Consider the following 23,044-nt stretch of genomic DNA (forward strand, 5'->3'; position numbering starts at 1 on the left):
GTCAGGGCCGAGCTGGGTGGTCCATATCCCACACAGCTGGCTGCAGGTGGGGGGCTCCCTTCTAACAGCCCCGCACTGCAACCAGAAGCCCCAAGCGGCCCACTCCCGTGGCCTCCTTGGCCCCTCGCCTGCCCCCTTCACAGGAGGAACAACAGTCATGAAGAGGCGCCTCTCTCTCCAGCTCCTGGAGGAACTGCTCCGCCCCCACCTCTCTCGGGTTGAGGCAGCGGGCGCAGCAGGGGCTCGTGGCCCAGAGAATACATTCATGTGGCAAGGCAGGGAGCTGGAACCTTCAGCTTCACACCCAGGCCGGCCCCCCGAATGGCAGCGGAGGGGGAAGCCCCTCACCAGGGCCAGAGTGGAAGTTCTGCCGGCCTGACAGCCAGATGAGGTTGGCACTGCCGGCCCTCTCCCATCCACCCTGTCAGCCGGCGCAGGGTGGCAGCCTGGGGCGCTGAGGCGGCCTGGCCCATTTGTGCAACTTTCCCCAGAAGCAGCAAAGCCAAGGGGCTACTTTGGCCCCCACCTCAGACACCTCTGCCACAGTCACAGCAACAAGGGAGCCGTTCACAGCGGGTCCGGCCGGCGGGGCTGAGGGGGCCTCGCTGTGCAAACTGCTGGCACCCCAGCTTCCAGTTACCCCAGTGGCCCACCGTGTGGGGCAGGGAGGGTAAGTGCAGCCTCGGGGGCCAGGCAGGACAGGTCCGTGGGGCCCGTGTCCCCACTGCCCCAAAATAACAGTGTGTTTTTTCTTTCAGTCTCCTAACCATTTTTTTTGTTTGTTTTTCTTTTTTCTTAAAAAAAAAAAGAAAAAAAAAAGAAAAAAAAAAAGAAACAAAAACCTCTGTGGATCTTCCATTGTTGCTCCCCCTATCCCCAAAAGGGAAAGGGAGTGCTTAGAGTCTCCTTAACAATTTTTTTTTGTCTCTAATGTTTTCTTCAATGTTGTTTAAAATTAAAAACAAAAACAAAACAAAAAAACCCTTCCCCCCAATCTGTAAAGTGCCTCGTGGTGGGTGAGTTAAGGTGCATCGTGTGGTTTGTAACAAGTGCTGGGGACCCTGCCCCTGCTTCCTCCTATGCTCCTCGTGGGGAGCCTGCAGGCTGGGGACCCAGGGGTCCAAGCCGTTGCTGCTGCCCCTGGCCTATAGCCCAGGGTGCTGGTGGGACGGGCTGGTCAGTAGTCATCCACGCTCTCGATCTCACCAGAAGGTCCATGCAGGGAGTACCCTGAAGCCAGGGGAAGCTGGGTTTGAGCTCACCCACCCAGGCTCCTGCCCAGTGCTGAGCAAGGAGCCTCCTCCCCACTCCAAACTCACCCAAGATGCTGGGGTCCGAGTGCAGCATCAGTGCCCGCCTCTTGGCCTTGCTGCCCTCCCCAGAGCCGAGTTTGGTGCTGTGGTTGGTCTGAAAGGCTGTCTGCAGGGAGCCACTGCTCAGCCAAGCCTCCTGCCAAGCAGCAGAGAGGGAGGGGGGGGCGGTCAGGGGAGCACTGGGCGCCCTCACTGCCTCTGGCCAGGGCTCTGTGGAACCTCACCTGCTGCTGCTGCCGCTGCTGGCTGGCCTTCTGCTTGGCCCTCCGCTCCAGGAATTGTTTGGCAAATTCTTTGGCTTCCAGCGTGTCCCCCAGGCAGGAACGGATATAGTCATGGACGTCGTAGGGGGATTCCACCTCCTTGAGGATCGCTACAGCCATGGGCACTGCGGGGCAGGATGGGGCTGTCAGAGCCCACCTGACGCGGGTCTGGTACCCCAGCCCGGCCTCCCGGGGAAAGCCGCCTGTACCGTCCAGGCTGCCCGTGGTGCTCAGGGTGTGCAGCATCTGCTCACACCACTGGGTGAAGCCATCCTGGGGCCGGGGGATGCCCTGGAGCAGCTTCAGCAGCTTCTCTTCCTCTTCCGTCTTTTTGCGCACAGGCCGACCCGACAGGTGGCTGTACGAGTCACTGAGCAGGATGGAGGTGAAGCTCAGGAGTCCCGCACCCTCCCACGCCCACCCCCGCAGGCCCCGGCACCCACCTGATGAGCTCAGGAGTCCCGCACCCTCCCACGCCCACCCCCGCAGGCCCCGGCGCCCACCTGAGAGAGGGGCTGCTGCGGCTGTTCTTCAGGCCCAGGCTGCGAGCCAGGCTCCCGCTGCTCTTGAGGGTGTCCTCCCAGAGCCCCAGGCCGCTGCTGCCCCCACTCTTGTCGGGCCCGCCCCACAGCGGCCCAGCCTCAGACACCCACTGGTTCAGGGGGGTGGCGCCCAGGCCCCCGAGCTGCTACAGAGGGCAGTAAGTCAGGGTGGCCCAGGCCGGGACACACGCACTCAACGCTGAGTGGGAGGTTCGTTCAGGTGGCACGGGGGGTGGGTGAGGTGAGGTGAGGGCCTCACAGAAGAGAGCGCCTCCAGGGTCACATGGGGACCAGTGTGCCCCCCACCCCGGGTCACCCCGGGAGCTGACCGGAAGGGGTTCCCGAGGGCCCCAAGGTGCCAGGCAGCAGGGGCCAGGCTCAGCCTGCTCACCACGCGGTGGTTGGGAGCCTGGGCCCGCGAAGGCTCCCGAGGCTGGGGCTGCTTATGCATCTGCCGCTCGCCCTCCAGCTGCAGCTCCAGCAGCGTCTTCATCGACAGGCCCTGCTTGGCCAGGCCGGCCCACAGGGGGGGCGGGGAACTGGGCGCAGGAGGCACAGGGACGGCAGCCACCGCCTGCTGCTGCTGGAGCAGCTTCAGCAGGAGCTCCTGCTGCCGCACCTGAGGCAGAGACGCGGTGAGGGCCGGCGGGCACCCCCGCCCGGCCCGGGCAGGACGCGCGCTCGGCCGGGCCCCCACCTGCTTGCGCCGAAACAGCTCCTCTTCTTCCTGCCGCCGCTTCTGCTCCTCCTGCTGCTGCTGGCGGCGCTTCTCCTCTCGGCGCTTGCGCTCCTCCTCCTCCCGCTTCGCCCTGAGCTCCACTTCTCTGCGCTCCTGGAACTGCAGCGGTCGACATCAGACCGGACGTCAGGCCTTCCCTGCCGGGCCCGGCCCCCGACGCCCACTCACCTTGTGCCGCAGCTGGAGTTGCTCTAGGATTGGACCCTGAGTCGAAGAGTTAATTGGTGTGTCCCAAAGACTGGCCTCACCGCCTGCGGGAGCAAAGGCAGCTGCAGGAGGGCGCTCAGCCTCAGGGTACCCACCCACCCGTGGCCATCGGGGATAGGGAGGGGACTTCAGGGCTCAGGATGGGCCGGGCGGCAGTGTCTGGCCACACACCTGACTGTGATGAGGCTGAGGTATGTATGTCCCAGAGGGGGCCCGAGTCTGGCGCTGACAGGGACCGGTTCATCGTCGGGAGCAAGTTCTGGTCCCCACCCCTGGGGAGCAAAGCACTGACACTCAGCACCCTAAAGCCATCTCCAGCCTGCACCCCACGCCCCCACCCCCCGAGGGCTGTGCGCGCGGCCACGGGAACACAGAGCGAGGATGGAGCATCCCACACACCTGGGGGGCTTGAGAGCTTGGAGCTGCTGCAGGAACGCGGTGAGCTGCTGCGGCGGCGGCGGCGGCAGGTCCCCCAGAGCCGCCTTTTCCCGGAGCGCACACTGCGGGAGCTGGCGGCTGCCGAGAAGCGGACGGGCGTGAGGTGGGCCGGCCACAGGGTCAGTGCAGCCCTACTGACAAGCCCTGCTGGGCCCCCCATACCTGCCGACCAGCTGCAGAAACTGCTGGTGCTGCAGCTGCTGGTACAAGGCGGCTGCCGCCAGCTCCTGCTGCTTCTTCAGCCGCTCCTGGTCCATGTTTCCCTGAGTGAGGGCCAGAGAGTTCCGGCGGCTCTGACCTTGGCTTGCTCTGCAGCACCCGCTGCCATCCGCCAGGCTCCCACCTCCCGTCCCTGCTCTGTGCAAAGGGGGGTATGCTCACCAGCAGTGGGGGTGGTGAGGGCCCAGGGGCAAAGGGCACACGACCCCACATCTTGATCACCTCACCCAACGGCTGGAAGCCCTCATCACAGCCCCGCTTCACAAGCAGGGCCATGGAGAAATAGCCCGCCTGGAACCACTCCGCCATCTCCTGTGTCGTGAAGGGGCCTGGGCCAAGGGAAAGGGGGCTGTGGTCAGAAAGGTGCGCCAGAGGAGCCCTTGATGAGAACGGTGCTGTCCCCACGCCCCAGGAGCCCCTCCTGCATGCCCTGCTTCCCACGGGCACCTTGGATCTCCCCCTGCGGGTCCTTGTAGAACCACTTCCGGGCCGCGCCATGGCTGAGGGGGAGGGCGGTGGCAGCTGCAGAGTGGCGCAGGCCCTGGGCCTGGATGGCGGCTGTGAACTGCTCCTCCTCCAGGGAGCTGTCCTGCAGGGAGGCCACGAGCTTCTCCGCCTCCTGGGAACCCAGGGAGAGAGGGGAAGCCTTAACCGGCCAAGCCCAGCAACATCGGACGGGGCTGGGGCTAAGGTGGGGTGGGGTCAAGAGAGCAGGTCCTAACACAGCGGGACCAATGGGGAAAAGCCTGGAACCGGGGCAACGACAGACGGAATAAAGACTCTCTGTCCCCCCAAGAGGGGAGGATCCCCAGAGCCTTCAGGCCCCCTCACACCTGCTGTAGGTGCTTCAAGCCTTCATCATCTTCCAGATCTCCAGGTGGGCCAGGGGGTGAACCCACCCCAGGACTCAGCTGCACTGCCCTCATATCGTCTCCTAGAAGGAGCAAAGAAGGGAAGGTGGAATGGGTGAGTCCAGAGAAGGGAGCGAGACAGTCCCCCCTTCTACCACCCTTATTCCAGAAATGTCGGCGCTAACTCTGGCCCCCCCCCAAACACTCCTTGCACCTCCTTCCCACAGGGAAGGGGAGCATCTTCCCCACCAGCCCCAGGCTCCGGGGAAAAGGCGGCCCTGCCCTCTGGCTACCTTCAGCTGCCGGCAGGTCTTTCTCCAGAGCATCATCGCCTTCCCCGTTGCCTCCCCAGAGTGGGCCCAAGCTGGGCAGTGGGGATGGGGAGCTGGACTTCTCCTCCTGAGGAGGCAGTGGGGTCAGTTCTTTCCCACCTGAAAGGGAAGGGTAATTACCAGAATTCAAAATCAAAGAGCCGGAAGGCCTTAAAAATGATTTAGCACAAACCTTCCATCTGTGGTCAGAAGGGCCTCTGGGTATTGAGTCCACCCACGTATCTTTGGTCAACACAACTAAGGTTCGGTGAACTGACACCACAAACCCCACTTTGCACACTTCCTCTCTTGCCCCTGCGGTAATGGACACGCATCCGCATCACCGTCCGGGGCTGTACACACAATACCACTGGTTTAATACCGTGTTCGACAGATTCGAGGGACTGTCGAAGGTCATTTTAATTCTGCTTTGATTTTTATCTGACCCTTGGCCTTCTGGACACAGCCCTGCTGTTTGCAGGCTCCTCCCCACACTGTGTCGGCACCGGCCTCCCTCCGTGTTGCCCGCGGACCCCGCTCGCTCGAGGCTGCAGGCGTCCTCCTTGCCCTACCGCGCAGGCTTACCCGCCTCAGGCCCCTCCTCATCCAGCCCTTCGGAAGGCTCTTCCTCCTCTTCCTCCAGACCCTGGAAGTCGAGCTCCTGCTCCTCAGGAATGGGCTCCTTGGGGCCCTTCTGCACAGGTTAGGGGATATGACAGGGAGGTGAACGGCAGAGGAAAAAAGGGTGGAGTGAGAGGACCCCCTCAGGGCAGGTTCCCACCAACCTCTAAGAAAAGTCTCCCCCTCGCCGCCTCGCAGATACCTTGACAGGCAAGAAGGCCCCAGAGGCATCGAAGGTGCCCATTTCTTCATCCTCATCGTCCAGACACCACTCCGGGAGCCCATCCTTGTCGTCATCAAAGCCGTCAGGCCCTCGGCACCTCCGGAGGTGAGAGCCGCCCCCCCCACCCCTCCCCTCCTCTTCACCACACCCTCCTCGATCCCCTCGCAAATCAAATTCAAACTTCCGACGCCGGTCCCCATGTTCCCGCCAGCCAGCAGAGCGGGGGCCGCCATCTGGGCAGGAAAAGTCGGAGAAGGAGAATCGGTATCCCAGTCAAGCCAGAGTCCCCACTCTTCTGCCGCCCACTGGGACCCCCGGCCCGGAACAACCGGCACTTCTGGGACTGCATTCCCATCCGCCCCGCTCCAGAACTCTCTGCTCCCTCTGCCTGGCCGTAGGTGCCCACCCTCACAGAAAGTTCTCGCCGCCCACCACCCCCCACGGCGCCCACCTGGCCCCCATCTCACCAGGGCTGGCAGAGCGCCAGCGGTCGCCATCTCGCCGGGGTCCTGCCCCAAGTCTCCAGCTGCCCTCCTCCTCTTCCTCTTGTTCCTCCCGGAGAGAACGCCAGTTCTCGCTATCTGAGCGGGCATGCTCCTTCCTCGGGCCAGCCCCTCCCTCATCAAACCCGGATCGCGCTTGGGAGCAGGGGAAGACACAGTCAGCGGGCGGCGGCCACGGTCCCTGCAAGACTCTTACTATACACCTTGCTGGGAAAGAGGAGCCCAGCTCCGGGCCCTCCTGCCCCTACCACCTCCCCCAGGAAACATCCCCCAACCGGGGCCACCCATTTCAGTCCTCCCCCACCTCTTAACGAACTCAGGGCCTGGCCACCACCCTCGCCACTCTCCATACCTCCATCCCTCCTGGCCGACTTCTCAAACCGCCTCTCGCTTCTGTGGGAGGGACAGGTGTGGGTCAGAGGACAGTTCCGCCCCCAACCTGCAGGATCTCTGCTCACCTTGTTCATTCTGCCCCGAGAGGTGCGGGAGGGGGCGGGGGGGGGGGGCAGGGGGATGGGGAAGGGGGGACGGGGGGGGCTTGGAAGGAAGCCCAAGGGCGTGCCCAGAGAATCGGAAGGAAAAGGGCAGGGTCATAGGGGGTCAGAGGGCACAGAGAGAGCTCTCTGACTAGGGCTGATCTGGTGGGTCTCCTGGTGCCCTCTGATGACAAGACCCAAGCCTCCCTCCGTGAGACCCTGGGCCCTAACCCCGGGGCCCCTCTCTGCTCTGCCTCTGTGCCACCTTCTCCCAGCCTGCACCTGTCATCCCAACTCTGGCTACGCTGGATCTCCCGGGGGTTTCGGCCAAAGGCCCCATCGCCTTCTTCAATGCTTCTTTGGTAAAAGCAACTGTCACCGCGGCCACGGCCTGGAGAAGGAATGAGGTGCGCGTGGGAAACCTGCCGGCTCACCCCTCCAAGTCCTCAAGACCGCGAATCCCACCGCTGCCCGCCCCAGAACACGCCATCACCCCCCTCTACCTCGGCTCCGCGTGCTGCCCCTGCCACGGGAGGCGCCACCTAGGGGGGGACCAGCCCCTTTCCCCATCAGCCTCAGCACAGCCACACTGTTCACTGACAGGGAGAAGTTTCTCTGAGGAGGGAGCCAGGGGTGGGAGTGAGGACCCAGGCACCTGACCGCTCCCACCCCATCCACAACCGCAACTCCACCACCTGCCTTCCCAACTCCAGCCCCCTCCACGGTGGAGACGCGGCACCCGCTGGCAGGGCCCCACCTGCTCCTCCTCAGTCAGAGGCTCCAGCGCCAGGGGCTGCAGCGGCTCCTCCTGCAGCACCGCAGCAAACTCCTTGTCTTGCAGCTCATCGGGGACCTGTCAACCGGGACAGGAGGTATCACATGCTCCGGGGCCCTCTCCACCGGCCAAGGCCAAGAGGGCAACTGGGCCACACCCCACGCCCGCCCACCCCTACCTTGCTCTCCTTGACATAGAGGGCCAGCATCTCCTCTCGCCCGTAGCGATAGTCGGCCAGCTTGTATTTGGGCATGGCGGGGGATGGGGGTGGGGAGGCCACACTGCCACCACTAGAAAGGGCCCTCAGCCTGCAGAAAGGGCACGAGAAGGAGAGGGACAGAAATCTGAGCAGCCCCGTCCTTCCCGGCTTCTCTACGCCACCCAAAGCACACTTGACTCACCACTCAGGCCCAAAGTTGAGGGTCTCTGCTGCCATTGTGGAGCTGGGCGTGTCCTAGAGGTCGAGGGGATGAGCAGGGGAGGGGGTACCGGGTGTTCACTCTCCAAACACCTGTGGAGACGTGGGGGACACTGGGCCTTGGAGACAGCACAGCCGGAGAGCCCGAGAGGATGAGGACTAGGTGGGTACAGTAATGGGTTCTGTAAGGACTCGCCTAAGCCAGCCACGTGCCACCCACACCATGAGTTAACCAAAGAGTCACGGTGGAGGAAAGCCTGGGGGAGGGGAGGAAAACAGGCAGGCAGAGCCCCTTCCAGCTTCCGCAGGGGGACGCCCTCCCTCTGGCCCAGACTCACCTGGCAGCCTTGCCCAGGGAAGCAGGCAGGGCAGGGGCCGGGCTCTCTCCAGGCAAGGGCCTGTGCTGGAGTGAACCAGGGTCCCCAGGCAACTGGATGTTGGTCTGACCAGAGCAGTGCCCAGGGAGGGACTTTCACATCTGGGAAAGATCCTTATTGAGGGGCGAAGAGAAGAAAGTGGAGTTAAATTAAAGGTGAGACAGACCTCCCTGCCTCCAGCCCTCCTCCGTCCTGCATAACGAGAAGGCCCACAGCTGCCTGGAGGCCGCTGGTTACGGAGCACAGGGCAGCCCAGGCCCTGCTCCTCCTCATCGCTGCCCTCCACTCATCAGGCCTCTCGAGCAGTCAGTTCACTCGGCCGAGCCCGGCGGAGGTGCTGGGGGTGTGGCAGGGAACGCCAGGCACCTCCCGACAGCTGGGCACTCTCGCCAAGTGGCCCAGCATTCAGTGAAGGGGTGCCTGAGGTACACGTGGATGTTTAGGACAAAGATAAAACACACACACAAGCAAAAAACCCACTGGAGTCCCAAATGTTCTAGAGAGAGAAAAGGCCAGTTATTAAGAGGGTGAGAAATTTGTCTGGGAGCAAAATTACCTCTCCCCTGAGAACACTCAGGTCTGGCCGCTTGGCAGCTAGAATCCAGAGACTCAGTTTGGGGAGAGACCCGGTACAAGGGGAGCAGGGGCTATTCCAGAGCCTGAGGTGGGGCGCGCTGAAGGCCGTGGCCGGCCACTCCAGCCAGCGTGCCCAGGGCTCACTCACCAGACCGGAGTCAACACCGAGGCCCGGTCCCTGGGATTGGAAGAGCCCGATCGTAAGGACAGAGAGCAAAGGAGGGAACGACGTTACCGTGATACAAGCTAGGAAGAAGGCTCCCTCACCACAAAGCAGGAATAAGCTCAGAGTTACTGAGGCTGACAGAAGCGGTTGTGGTGGTGGCAGCGACCCGTCCCTCTAAGGAACAGCGGAGGCGGCTCTCAGGAGGCGGCACATCCCTGGTGGTGCCAAGCAGATGGGGGGAGGGCAGGGTCTCAGGGAGCCGTGTAAGGGCTTCCCTCACTGGCTGGGGCGGAGGCGGGACCGGAGCACCTCCACAGTTCCCATCGACTCCAAGACTCCACAACTCTGGGAAGGAAGGAAGAAGAAGGGTTTCCACCAAAGGGGCCAGGGGAAAGCGGCTCTCCTCCACAGCTGCAGCCCAGAGCAAACTCCACGACAGACACGGGACCCACTCCCAGAATCCCAGCATCCTAGGGTGAAATGCAGCTTGCGAGACCATCCAGAGCAGGGCTGACCTCCCCCGGCACGGGCGTCTCTTCTACAACAGCCTCAGCTAGCCATTTCTGGAGCTGGAGCACGCCACAGCCCACACGGCCGTCAGAGAAGACAGGCCTGTTGAAAAGCTCTTCCTGTCACTGAATTCGAGTAGGCCTCCCAGAACAGCCAAGTCCGGTTAGTTCTGTCTACAACCCTTATGTAATTTGGCCAACGAATGACTCTTGAAAACATTAGCTAAATAAAACATACCAGTCACGGAAGAACAAATATTGGATGATTCCTCTCACATGAGATTACCAGGGGAGTCAAATTCAGCAAAACAGAGTAGACAGTGGGTGCCAGGGCTGGGGGTGGGGTGGCAAGGAGAGTGGGGAGTTGTTTAGCAGGGACAGTTCCAGCTGAAATGGGGCAGATGAGAAAGTTCTGGGGATGAGGTGATGGCTGCACGACAACGTGACGAATGTATGTAACGCTGCAGAATCGTATCCTTAAAAACAGCTAGCGCGGGGGCTTCCCTGGTGGCGCAGTGGTTAAGAACCCGCCTGCCAATGCAGGGGACACGGGGTCAAGCCCTGGTCCGGGAAGATCCCACATGCCGCGGAGCAACTAAGCCCGGGAGCCACAACTACTGAGCCTGCGCTCTAGAGCTCGCAAGCCACAACTACTGAGCCCACACGCCACAACTACGGAAGCCCGCGTGCCTAGAGCCTGTGCTCCGCAACGAGAAGCCACTGCAATGAGAAGCTGCACACCACAACGAAGAGTAGCCCCCGCTTGCCGCAACTAGAGAAAGCCCGCGCGCAGCAACAAAGACCCAATGCAGCCAAAAACAAAAAAATAAAAATCATTTTAAAAAAATAGCTAAAATGGTATATGTTATATTTGACCATTATTAAAAGGTTTGTGGGGGGACTTCCCTGGCAGTCCAGTGGTTAGGACTCCATGCTTCCAATGCAGGGGGCGCAAGTTCGATCCCTGGTCGGGGAACTAGGATTCCACATGCCGCGTGGTGCGGCCAAAAAATAATAATAATAAAATAAACATTACTGGTTAAAAAAAAAAAGGCTTAGGGGGAAAAGAAGACATTTGGGGATAGCTATCACATACTAAGTCTTCGTCACTCCAAGAAAAACACCCCACTTCCTTCAAACAAACTCAGGAGAGGCTGTTCTGAGCCTCTTCCAGGCCACCCCGGAAGAGCCCCATCCTAGACGGATGGGACAAAGAGTCCTGCGAGCATGGAAAGCTGCTGCGGGGTGAGAGGACAGAAAGGGGACAACTCACCCTCCCACCCCTCCAGGGAGTGGCAAAGGCGGCTGGCCGCCGGGCGCTTCCCACTTCAGCCGTCGCCCTTCTGTCCTGGTTGCAAGGAGCGAACTGAGAAAAAGCGCTGGCTCCCGGTGTGAGAAGCAGGGAAACTGCGGAGGCGAGAGAGACAGGCAATCAGGCGAGAGGAAGTGGAGGAGCGGCCGGTGAGAAAGGTCAAGCGTCCAGGCGGGCCCAGCCAGGGGAGGCCTGGCTCCCAGAAGCCGGTGGCTGCCTGGCCCTCCGACTGTGGGCAGCACACACGCGCCCCACCGTTTCTAGCTCCAAACAGGCGTGCGTCTTTCCCACGCCCTTTGTCAAAGCCACTGCTTCTCAACTGGGGGCAACTCTGCTCCCCAGGACACATCCGGCAATATCAGGGGACATTTGTGGTCGGTGTGACTGGGAAATGCTACTGGCCTCCAGTGAGCAGAGGCCAGGGTTGCTGCTAACATCCTACACTCACAGGGCAGCCCTCGCCGCAGAGTCGTCTGGGCCCAGATTACCAACAGGCGCACAGTTAAGAAGCCCTCCTGTGTGCCGCAGGCAGAAGGTAACCATACCTGTTGTCTGCTTATGGGGAAGAATGTAAGACAAGAGGAACCAAATTTACTCCAGCTCATTCCTGCCTCTGAAGAGCAAGGAAATCATTTCCTAATTACACTGTCCCATGAGAGAAACCTGCAATCCTGCCAGGAGGGAAATCCTCGGGAAAAGAATAGATTAAACAAAATTGTCCTGAGTCTATCACAAACTTTGAAAGCCCAGCATTTGGATCCCCTTCCAGTGAAGGAAAGAGGAGGAGGTGGCAGGCAGCGGACGGAGACAGCATCCTTCCCTGGCTACTTGACCTAAGGACGTTGTGCTTAGCCCCCACCTCTCAGCATCTGTCTGCCTCATCTATCCACACCCCGCCCCCTTCTCCTTCTCAAGCCTCAGCATACCCTCACTCCCTGAGCACCTGAATTACTGCTCTTAAAAGACTGCCCCCTGCCGGAGTCCAAGGGAGAGGACACACACTGGTCCTGGGTGCTCACGACAGGCTTGAGGGAACACGAGGGGACCCTGTTCTCTGGGGTTCAGAACTCACAGGAGAAGGAAAAAATCCAGAGAATAGGCAGTCCCAGTACACACTAAGTTAAGAACGTTAGTTCCTCATTCCATCACCGCGAAAATTAGCCCCAATCCAGAGCAATGTGCTTTGGCACAGGAAGGTACCGCTATTAAAGGAAGTACAATACCAAATTCCCCAACATTTGAGCAACCACCCAGCCCCAAGCCTGTTGGAGGTGACTCCGCCCTTTCTCAGGATGGAAAGATTCTCCATGCGGGGCAGGAGAACTCTTGAGACTTAAAAAGAGGTGCAAGCCCATGTTCTTCCCAGCTGGTCAGTTTTCCCAGCTCTGCCCTCTGAGCCATCATAACAACGCCCCGCAGCATGTCTCTAGTTAACAGTTTTCAAAACACTTTCACACTTTACCTCATTTGATCCCTTCTGCCCACTTGCCCAGTCTTGGGCTCCAGGCAGAGAAAACAAGGAAGAGAGGCTGCAGCTGCCCTGACAGGAGACACTGACATCTCTGACACCCTACCTGAGACTGGAGAAGGGGCACATGTGCAGCAAGAACCACCCCAAATTCACAAGCACACTTTGTGAGTTTTAAACCATTTTAAATTTCTCGTTAGAATTTTTAAAATCCTTCCCATAGGGACTTCCCTGGCTGTCCAGTGGTTAAGACTTCACCTTCCAATGCAGGGGCTGTGGGTTCGATCCCTGGTTGGGGAGCTAAGATCCCACATACCTCGCAGCCAAAAAACCAAAACATAAAAACAAAAAAAACCACAGAAGCGATACTGTAACAAATTCAATAAAGACTTGAAAAATGGTCCACATCAAAAAAAAAAAAAAAAACCAAAAAAAAAAAAACCCTTAAAAAAAAATCCTTCCCGTAGCCACTTCTCACCTCCTCTGCTCTAAAGTGGGGCTTTTTTTTTTTTTTTTCCTATCCCAAACTCCAACTACAGATGTAAAAGCCAGGGCAAACTGGGGTCCTTTAATCCATCAAACCAGAGACAACACTGACACATCTGCTGGCTGAGAAAGACAGGCCAGGAGTCTAAGAACAGAACTCACTTGACTGTAATCACCATGTGGGACCCCTCGAGGTCCCTGGTCCAGGCCATGGCAGCCACACAACGCCCAGATCTGTTCCAACCCTGCCCAATGACACACTAGACCTACCATCTAGGAAATAAAACTGAGGCTGGGGTGAGGGTGGGTGGCCTGGGACTGCACAGGGAACGGTACCGATGAAGGACCAGAGAGCAAACACCCACACTGTGAGAAGCTAAGGGGACCAGCCTGTTGGTACCCAAGGTGTTTCAGATGCAAGCCAAGGGGCGGGGGCTAAATTGCAACCGCGTGTCAGCGCTCGGGCAGCAGAAAGGCTGTGGAGGCTGATCTCTGGAAAAGCAGCAATGAGAAGCAAGAGGGGAGTGAGACTGGGGTGAGTGGAAGAAAGAGCTGGCCAACAAGTACTGGTTGAGCATCTATCCCCGGGGCTAGGCCCGGCCCTATGATGGACCAGACCTGTACGCTCACTGGGAATTCTAGTAATGGCTGGGTAAGACGTGAGAGATGAGGGTCTTTTTAAAGTTAACTTGGAAAAAAAAAAAAAAAGGCAAAGTGTGAGGGGCCGTGACTGGGGAGCTGCTGCATCAGGGGAGATGGGCTGGGAAGGGCCCAGCCTGGCGACAGGACAGACTAAGGTGTTTCACACGGCCGGGCAACCGGGAGGAAGACCCCAATGACCAAGCACTAATGTCGCTCGCTGAAAGGAAATTTAGGCGAAGACCCAGGCGAAGTGCTGTGGTTAAGAGGAGAGGCTTCCACGTTAGCCAGAAGTCACGGAAAGCTTGGACTTTAAGACCCGCCAGGCCCAGCTCAGGCCGATAAGAAACCGGAGGCGCGTTGGTGGATATCTCCGGGGAGAACCGGGCATTAGGGTCCCGGGCCCCCGGGCGGAGGATGCGGGCGGGGGTAGGCGGGTGGCCTGGGCCGGGCTTCCGAGGGCCGGAGAGCTACCGTTAGGAGCGCGGGGGTGGGAAGGAGGCGGGCCGGCCCGGGAGGACGGCGTGCCCTTCAGGGAGGGGGCGCCAGGTGCGGGGGCGCGGGCGGCCGCCCCCGGGAGGGAGCCGGCCTCCCTCCGGGCGGCGCGGGGGCTCGGCCCGCGCCGGGGGAGGGTCAAGCGGGGAGGGCCGGAGGGCGGGCACACCGGGCGTCGGGGGCGGCGGCCTCGGGAGGAGACGGGGGAGGGTCCGTGCCGGCGGCCCGCGCTCCCGCTTTGGCTCTCGCAGGCTCGGCGCGGCCGCCTCGGCGTCGGGGGCGGGCCTGGCCCGGGCCCGGCCGCGGGCCGGGCTCCGCGGGGTCGCCGGGCGCTTACCGCGGCGGGCGGGCGGCGCGAGGCTCCGGTCCCGGGGCGTTGGCGACGCGCGGCGGGCCGGGGGGCGGCGGCAGCGGGGGAGGGGGCGCTGGCGCTCCCGCGGCGGCCGCTCCTCTCTGTTTGTGTTTGTAGCAAGATGGCTGCCCGCCTCGCACCACGTGACGCGGACGCGGGGCCGCGGGGCCGCCCCCTCCGCCCCCGCCGCGGCCGCCGCCACCGCCACTGCCCCCCTTTGCTACTCCGGCCCGCTCCGACCCGCACGGCCTAGCGCGCTCCTAGCGTGCCCGGCGGGCGCGGCCCGGATGCCCGCCTCCCCCGAGCCCCCCCCGGCACGTGACCTGGGAGCCCGGTGCCTCACGTGACACAGCCTGCTGCGGGCCGGGGGGGTTGTGAGGGTGTCCCCGGGGTGCTCCCCGGCTGCCCCCCCCGCACGCGATGCGCGACCATCGCGACGAAGGCCGCCGCTAGCGGCATCGCCCGCCTCCCGGACGGTCGGCTTCCTCCGGGAAGCCCGCCTGGATTGAAGGAGACCACGTACAACCCAGAGGTGTGTTCGTCGGACATCCCCGGGGTATACGAAATAAACGAGGAACCTAATGGTTTAGAAACAAGTCCGAGGCAGCACTGGCTGGTGAGACCTGGAGTTTCTTTCTGGCTCCGCCACCGACTAGCCCCCTAGACCTCGGGGGCGAAGGAGTTGACGCTGTCGGGCCTCAGTTTCTGTTTTATAGTAAGGTATTGATGCTCTGCTCCACCCCATCCCTGGCCCCCATTTCACTCCCTTACGGAGTGCTGAAAGAATTAAAATAGGTGAGTGTGAAAGGCTTCAGAAAGAGAGAAACTACTATGCAAATGTGAGAAGTAGATTGACACCGCCTTTGTTTAAAAAGGAGGTTTTCAAGAATGACTTTTCCGATTCCCTGAACTTTTTAGGATGAAAAAGTCTTGTGTGTGTTTTCACCGTTTTCTTTGGAAGTTACGCCAGAATGTATACTCTACTTCCCAGCTCCCTAAAACAGCCGTTACCAAAAACAATATAATCCTCAGGACAGGGAAGGGTAAATTCAGACTTGGAACTTGAGTCCTCTGTGTTTCGCCAAAACGGAGTGCCGACCTCCGGAGCTACCAGGAAGGCCCTTTGTTCTTGCACGGAGCACACCCCAGGTTTCTATGCACTTATAGTTTTCGTGTCTGCTTTTTTCAGTTCCCTTGTCTTTCTTGCAGTCAGGATTCCTGCCTCAGTGTAGTCAGTGAAGCTGCTTGTTCACAGGCTGGAAAATGCAGTTGTTTAAAGCGAGGGCTTATGTGCTGGTTCCATCCCATACTGACCGTGGCCTTGGGCAACTTTACTCATCTCTGAGTCTCTGGATTGTATGGTAAAGCACTTAACACAGTGCTTGGTATAGGGCAGGTACTCCACAAATGTTAGCTAGTGGGGCCTTCTGGGTCCACAATATTCACATTGTTAACTGTGTGAAAATATATCAACAGAATCCAATCTCCAATCAAGTTCTTCTCCTAGAACAAAGTTCTCAAGTTTATGACAGCTGTTTTTTCTTACTCCAAAGCTTTTGTTGTTGCTTTTTTCCCCCCCACTTTCCTAGATGTGTCCTACCCTCTGAATAAGGTCTTAGCCTTTTGGCCTGTTTTAATGATTAATTAGCAAATGTGAGATTGTAAATTATAGTGGAGAAATGGTACAGGGGAAAGAGGGGGGAAACCCCTGTGAAGGGGAAGCAGTCAGGGGACAGTGGTGGCCTGTGCTGAGCAGGAAGGAAGGGCAGGATTTGGGTAGATTTAAGAAAAGTGAGCATCAGCTTTAGAATAGTGACAAGCCAGGGTGATGGGAGAAGAGGACCTGGATTGCTAGTTGGATGAGAAGTGAAGTGAAACTTAATTTGAGGGCTTCGAATGCTATCATGAAAATGTTTTTGATTGGACAGTAGTACCTACCTACCTACCAGATGCTTTGTGTCAGGGAGAGCACGCTGGACTCCAAGGTAGAAGATTGGAGTAATTGGTCGATCGCCCTGGGTTTCCTGTATACCAGCTTGTGATCCTGGCCAAGTAATCTCCCCCAGCCGTAAAGTGAGAATGTGTTTGCTACTGCTGACACTGTGGAAATTGAATTGCATAAGCACCCTCTCTGAGAAAGGAAACAAACCAGAACTGCGAATCTCCCGTACAAAATTAAAGAAAAGAATTTGAATGAAGAAAATCACTTGGACCTAAGATATTTTTGTTTATTCAAGACTATGCTGTAAAATGCCTTGGTCTGTGTTATTTTAAATTTGGAAGCTTTTGAACTAAACAAAGAGTTGTGGTTAGATGATTTATCGAGATGAAAAGGAAGTCTCAAGTAAGAGTAAACAGCCAAAGTCTCTGCCTTTTTTTTTCTAATGAGCTAAGTTCTTTGGTCAATCAAGTGTAAATGCTTGTCAAGTCACCAGTGCAAAATCACCACATTGCTAAATCCACTGGTTTGTTATCTCCTGTGGCCTACCAACAGCATATGACACAGCCGGTCACTACCTCCTCCAAGAAATGCTTTCTTCACCTGGCCTCCAGATCGCCATATCCCTTGGTTTTCCTCCTACCTCATCGGCTGCTCCTTCTGAACCCTTTGCTGGTTCCCTCCTACTTCCCTACCTCCCAGGGCTCGGACCTTCCAGACCTCTCCATGGTAACAGGAGGTACTGCACAGGATCTGAGCCCAACTGCTAGACGTTACTGCCTCACCTTAGCCATTGCGTCCTGTGGAACACCTTGCATCCCCCCCAAGGTCATATTGGCTGTGCCTCCTTGAGGGTCCCCTGAACCCTATCCATGCTCCACGCTGAGCAGTGGTCGCACTGTCTTGCTCATCTTGTTTGCCTTCCCCGGTAAACTCTGAGCTGCTCAGCACAGTATTTTCTAGGGTGTATGTAGTCTTCCCCCAGCCTAATGGGTCTCCTTGATCCAACTTTTATTGCCGAGTAGTATCCCATGGTATGGACGTACCACACTTTAACCAGTCACCCATTGAAAGACACATGGGTTGTTTCCTGACTGGGGCTTTTACAAACACTGCTATTACAAAAACTGCTATGGACATTTGTGTACGAGTTTGTAAATTCCCATGTGTGCTCTTGCTGGGTCATATGGTGAGTGTATGTTTAATTTTAGAAGAAGCTGCCAAACTATTTTCCAGAGTGGCTGGACCATTGAAAATTTCCACAAACAGTGTATGAGAGATCCAGTTTCTCTGCATTCTCCTAAACACTTAGTATTGTCAAAATTTTTAATTTTAGACATTCTAATAGGTGGGCAGTGGCATCTCATCATGGTTTTAATTTGCATTTCCGTAATGGCTGTGTTGAACATCTTATGTGCTTATTTGTCATCCTTATACCCTCTTTGCTAAAGAACCCTCTGTTCAAGACTTTTGCCCATTTTCTATTTGTTTTTGTTTGTTTGGTTTTGTTTTTTTCGGCTGCGCCGGGTCTTAGTTGCAGCACTCGGGATCTTCGTTGTGGCATGCGGGATCTTTCAGTTGGAGCATGCGAACTCTTAGTTGCAGCATGTGGGATCTAGTTCCCTGACCAGGGATGGAACCCGAGTCCACTGCATTGGGAGCACGGAGTCTTAGCCTCTGGACCACCAGGGAAGTCCGTAATTGAGTTGTTTTCTAACGCTTGAATTTAGAGAGTTCTTTATTCTGGATACAAGTCCATTGTTGGATATGGGATTTGCAGGTATTTTCTCGCAGTCCGTGGCTGGGTGGTCTTTCACAGAGTAAAAGTTTTTAATTTTGATGAAGTACAATTTATCAATTTTTTTTAAAGCATATATTACTTTTCACATATTTATTTATTTATTTGTGGCTGCATTGGGTCTTCGTTGCTGTGCATGGGCTTTCTCCAGTTGTGGCGAACGGGGGCCACTCCTCGCTGCAGTGCGCGGGCCTCTCGTTGCAGTGGCCTCCCATGCTGTGGAGCACGGGCTTCAGGCACGCCGGGCCCCAGTAGTTGTGGCACGTGGGCTCAGCAGCCGTGGCGCACGGGCTCAGCTGCTCCACGGCATGTGGGATCCTCCCGGACCAGGGCTCGAACCCATGTCCTCTGCACTAGCAGGTGGACTCCCAACCACTGTGCCACCAGGGAAGTCCTCAATTTTTTTCTTTAATGGATCGTGCCTTTGGAGTTGTATCTAAGAACTCTTTACCTGACCCTATGTCATGAAGACTTTTTTTCCTATATTTCTTCTAAAAGTTTTATAATTTTCCATTTTATGTTTAGATCTACCATCCATTTTGTGTTAATTTTTTGCATAGGGCTGAGGTTCAGTTCTTTGCCTATTTATTCAGTTGTGTTAGCACCACTTGCTGAAAAGACTCATTCTTTCCCCATTCAGCTGCTTTTGCACCTTTGCCAAAAATCAGCTGGCTGGCTTTTCCGCGCCAGCCAGACAGGGGTCCATACGGCGTTGTTCTGGACTCCCATCGTAACTTAAAAGGAAACTTTCACAATTTCCAGAGCCTTTGATGTCCTGCAAATGAAGGAGGAGGATGTCCTCAAATTCCTTGCAGCAGGAACCCACTTAGGTGGCACCAACCTTGGCTTCCAAGTGGAACAGTACACCTACAAAAGGAAAAGTGATGACATCTACATAATAAATCTGAAGAGAACCTGGGAGAAGCTTCTGTTGGCAGCTCATGCCACTGTTGCCATTGAAAACCCAGCTGATGTCAGTGTCATATCCTCCAGGAATACTGGCCAGCGAGCTGGGCTGAAGTTTGCTGCTGCCACTGGAGCCACTCCTATTGCTGGCCGCTTCACTCCTGGAACCTTCATTAACCAGATCCAGGCAGCCTTCCGGGAGCCAAGACTTCCGGTGGTTACTGATCCCAGGGCTGACCACCTGCCTCTCCCAGAGGCCTCTTACGTTAACCTGTCTACCATTGCTCTGTGTAACGCAGACTCTCCCCTGCGATAATGTGGACATTGCCATCCCATGCAACAACAAGGGAGCTCACTCCATCCCAGTGGGTCTGATGTGGTGGATGCTTGCCCGGGAAGTTCTGCGCATGCGTGGCACCATCTCCCGTGAACACCCACGGGAGGGAGGTCATGCCTGATCTCTACTTCTACAGAGATCCTGGAGAGATTGAAAAGGATGAGCAGGCAGCAGCTGAGAAGGCTGTGACCAAGGAGGAATTTCAGGGTGAATGGATTGCTCCAGCTCCTGAGTTCACTGCTACCAGTCCAGGTGGTGGACTGGTCCGAAGGTGTGCAGGTGTCCCCGTGCCTCTTCAGCAGTTCCCCACTGGAGGCTGGAGTGCTCAACGTGCCACTGAACACTGGTCTGTAGCTCCCACTGCTCAGGCCGCTGAGTGGGTAGGAACAAGCACTGAGTGGTCTTAAGCAGTTCTTCCACAAACTCTTAAAATGGAAATAGGTTGATGGAAAATAAAGTTTCTTAAAAAAAAAAAAATCAGCTGGCTGTACTTGTGTGAATCTATTTCTAGGTTCTCTATTCCATTTTATTGATTTTTGTGTCTGTCCCTTGGCAGATATCACACTGTCTTGATATTGTGTTTACACAGTAAGTCTTAAAATCAGGTGGTGTGATTCCAACTTTTTGTTTTTCAAAATTGCTTTAACTTCTCTTGCCTTGCCATATAAATTTTACAATAAACTTATTTACATCTACAAAACTTCTTGCTGGGATTTTCATAGGAATTGCATTAAATTTGGAGAGAATTGACATCTATACTATGTTGAATATTCCAATACGTGGACACAGTATATCTCTCCATTAATTTAGATCTTTGATTAGCATTTTGTAGTTTTAAGCAGAGTTTGTACATGTTTTGTTACATTTATACTTAAATATTTTTCGCTCCCCCTCCTTTCCTCCTCCCCCTTCCCCTCTCTCTCTGGAGTGATTGTAAATGATTTTAAATTTTGGTTTCCAGCTGTTTATTGCCAGTATATAGAAATACAATTGATTTTTTTTAACTTTTTTTTTTTTTTGGCTGCCTTGGGTCTTCGTTGCTGCACACGGGCTTCCTCTAGTTGCAGCGCGCGGGGGCTACTCTTCGTTGTGGTGTGCGGGCTTTTCAATGGTGTCTTCTGTTGCGGAGCACGGGCTCTAGGCACACAAGCTTCAGTAGTTGTGGCTTGCGGGCTCTAGAGCACAGGCTCAATAGTTGTGGCGCACAGCCTTAGTTGCTCCGTGGTGTGTGGGATCTTTCTGGACCAGGGCTCGAACCTGTGTCCCTTGCATTGGCAGGCGGATTCTTAACCACTGCGCTACCAGGGAAGCCCTACAATTGATTTTTGTATGTTAATCTTGTATCCTGCAAACTTGCTAATAAGCTAATTTATTAATTATATATTTTTTTAGATTCCTTGGGACTTTTTATGTATACACAATCATGTCATCTGCAAATAGAGACAGTTTTTTTTCTTCCTTTATAATCTTTTCTTTGCCTTATTGCACTGGCTGGGACTTCCAACAATGAGAGTGGTGAGAGACGACATCCTTCCCTTGTTCTTGATTTTAAGAGAAAGGTGTCCAGTCTTACACCATTAAGTATGATGGGAAGCTGTAGTTTTTTTGTAGATGCTCTTTACCAGGTTGAGGAAGTTCCTTTCTTTCTCTTTTTGCTAAGAGCTCTTATCATAAATGGGTACTAAATTATGTTAAGTGGTTTTTCTGTATCAATTGACATGATCATATGTGTTTTTTTCTTTAACTTGTTAATATGGTAGATAATACTGATTGGTTTTCTTACACTGAACCAGTCCTGCATCTTTGGAATAAACTCTACTTGGTTGTGGTATATCATTCTTTTTATATACTGCTGGATTCAGTTTGCTAACATTTTGTTGAAGATTTTTTGTGTTGTTCATGAGAGGTATCCATCTGTGATTTTTCTTCTTTTGTATTATCTTTGTCTGGTTTTGGCCTCATAAAATTAATTAGGAAATGTACCTTCCTCTTCTGTTTTCTGGAAGAGATTGTGTAGAATTTGTGTTACTTCCTTTTTTTGTGTGAGTGGTAGAATTCACCAGTAAAACCATGTGGGCCTAGATATTTCTTGTTCTAAATTTTTTTTTAACTATGAATTTAATTACCTTAATAGTTACAGAGTTATTCAGATGATCTATTTCATCTTGGGTTAGTTTGGTAGTTTGTTTTCTAGGAGCTGGTCCATTTTATCTGAGCTGTGAAATTTATGTGGGTAGAGTTGTTTGTGTTGTTCTCCAAGTATAATTCAATGTTTATGGGATCTTTAGTGCTATCCCCTCTTTCATTTCTGATAATCATAATTTGAGTCTTCTTTTTCTTGTTCTCTCTTTTTGGCAGTCTTGCTAGAGGTCAATTTTCCTGACTTTTTCAAAGAACCAGCTTCTGGTTTGAGTTTCTTTATTGTTTTTCTGTGTTCAGTTTCATTTATATTTGCTCTTTATTATTTCCTCCCATCTTCTCCCTTTGGCTTTACTTTTTCTAGTTCCTTGAGGTGGAAGCTTAGGTTATGCTTCTATTCTTTTAAAAATACTGTTCAGTGTTTGCAGAATACTCCTTCCCTGAAGAATTCCTGTTTGTCCATCAAAACTCTGTTCAGGTGTCACTTCTGAGATGGAATAAGGTTGTAGCCAGCATTCCCTCTTCAACCCCAAATAACCCCCCAAACTTGTAAGAATCTGAAACTAAAAGAACCACAGGATTTAAGTGGTGCTGGGAGAGAAGTTCTCAGGAGCCTGGCCTCTTTCCAATCTCCAGTCAAATGGGGTCAGACTGTACCCCAGGCAACTAGAGAGAGGTCTGGGGTGGCGGGGGGGGGGGCGGTGTGCATAAAAATGCCAGCTCAGGGACGTCCCTGGTGGTCCAGTGGTTAAGACTCCTCGCTCCCAATGCAGGGCACCCGGGTTCCATCCCCGGTCAGGGAACTAGATCCCACATGCTGCAACTAAAAGCCCACATGCCACAACTAAGACCCAGCACGGCCAAATAAATAAATTTTTTTTAATTAAAAAAAAAGCTAACGTGTAGGCTTACAGTTTGTAAGGTTATATTGGGTTTTGCAACGCAGTAGCAAGACAGGAATTCTCATCCCCATTTGAGTGATGAGGGAACTGAGGTCCTCACTGCAGGTCTAACTCATTTTCAGATGGAACTCTACAGAAGCTAAACCAATCTGGGCAGAAAACCGCTTCCCACTGGTCTTGGGGAGCCACCAACCCCCAGGTGTTGCCCTGCACGTTCCCGCCAGGGGGCGCACGTCCGTACTCCCAGGGGGCGGGCAGTGACCGAAGAGCTGGTGGCGGGTGGGGGTGGTGGAGGGGTGCGAGTGGGTCAGGGGGCCCTAGGGGAGCTGTGAAGGCTGGGCCTGCGGCTCGTAGCTCGCGTCCCCAGGGGCTGGCCTGGGAGGTCAGCCCTGCCAGACGCAGGGAAGAATGACGGGTCCCCGTGAACTGCAGAGGAGTCCCGGAGAGCTGTCCTCCGCCAAGGGCCAGGCCTTGCCGCTCGTTACCCGCCCTCGGTCTTTGGGCAACAGGAACCTTGGGCGGGAGGTCAGTTCTGCCAACTCTGCCACACCTCCTCTGACCCGAGGAACTGCGATGGACGCGAGAGTGCAGACTTGACTTCAGACCCCTTCGCGATCACGTTCTATGGAACTCGCTGCCCTCCCTGCTATCTTTGGAAGACCCTTACCCCCAAATCCTCCACGCCCCTACAATAGCCTCCTCTCCTCCCCTCTCCCCTTCGGGACACCTCCGCGAACCGGGGAC

At 55.6% G+C, this 23,044-nt stretch overlaps 1 protein-coding gene and 1 pseudogene across 4 annotated transcripts; one reads left to right on the forward strand and one right to left on the reverse strand.

The window, feature by feature from the left end:
* Positions 1–1,063: 1,063 nt before the first annotated feature.
* Positions 1,064–14,224, reverse strand: GIGYF1 (GRB10 interacting GYF protein 1). Of its 3 annotated transcripts, none has more exons than XM_089895725.1 (26): positions 10,801–14,224; positions 8,238–9,363; positions 7,883–8,058; positions 7,660–7,789; positions 7,464–7,559; positions 7,210–7,321; positions 6,989–7,097; positions 6,583–6,623; positions 6,195–6,365; positions 5,707–5,960; positions 5,469–5,577; positions 4,866–5,003; positions 4,555–4,655; positions 4,169–4,340; positions 3,884–4,050; positions 3,665–3,765; positions 3,464–3,580; positions 3,236–3,336; positions 3,026–3,108; positions 2,816–2,956; positions 2,510–2,737; positions 2,080–2,261; positions 1,786–1,946; positions 1,538–1,701; positions 1,320–1,449; positions 1,064–1,230 (listed from the first exon to the last, which is right to left on the reverse strand). In XM_089895725.1, exons 3-26 carry the CDS (start codon positions 7,915–7,917, stop codon positions 1,178–1,180), a joined length of 3,096 nt encoding a protein of 1,031 aa, XP_089751851.1. In that variant the 5' UTR covers positions 7,918–8,058; positions 8,238–9,363; positions 10,801–14,224; the 3' UTR covers positions 1,064–1,177. The 3 variants fall into 3 exon arrangements, with proteins under 3 accessions (XP_089751851.1, XP_089751850.1, XP_089751852.1); XM_089895724.1 differs by having other exon boundaries at positions 2,080–2,264; XM_089895726.1 differs by lacking the exons at positions 7,464–7,559; positions 7,660–7,789; positions 7,883–8,058; positions 8,238–9,363; positions 10,801–14,224 and having other exon boundaries at positions 2,080–2,264; positions 6,195–6,411.
* Positions 14,209–22,846, forward strand: LOC111181979 (small ribosomal subunit protein uS2 pseudogene; annotated as a pseudogene). The gene is made up of 2 exons (XR_016387755.1): positions 14,209–14,811; positions 18,779–22,846. The product of XR_016387755.1 is annotated as a small ribosomal subunit protein uS2 pseudogene (transcript).
* Positions 22,847–23,044: the final 198 nt, after the last annotated feature.

Source organism: Delphinapterus leucas, chromosome 15, assembly GCF_059928025.1.
Source record: "Delphinapterus leucas isolate spDelLeu-1000000601 "Yukka" chromosome 15, BTC_Dleu_Yukka2, whole genome shotgun sequence".
NCBI classification, from domain to species: domain Eukaryota; kingdom Metazoa; phylum Chordata; class Mammalia; order Artiodactyla; family Monodontidae; genus Delphinapterus; species Delphinapterus leucas.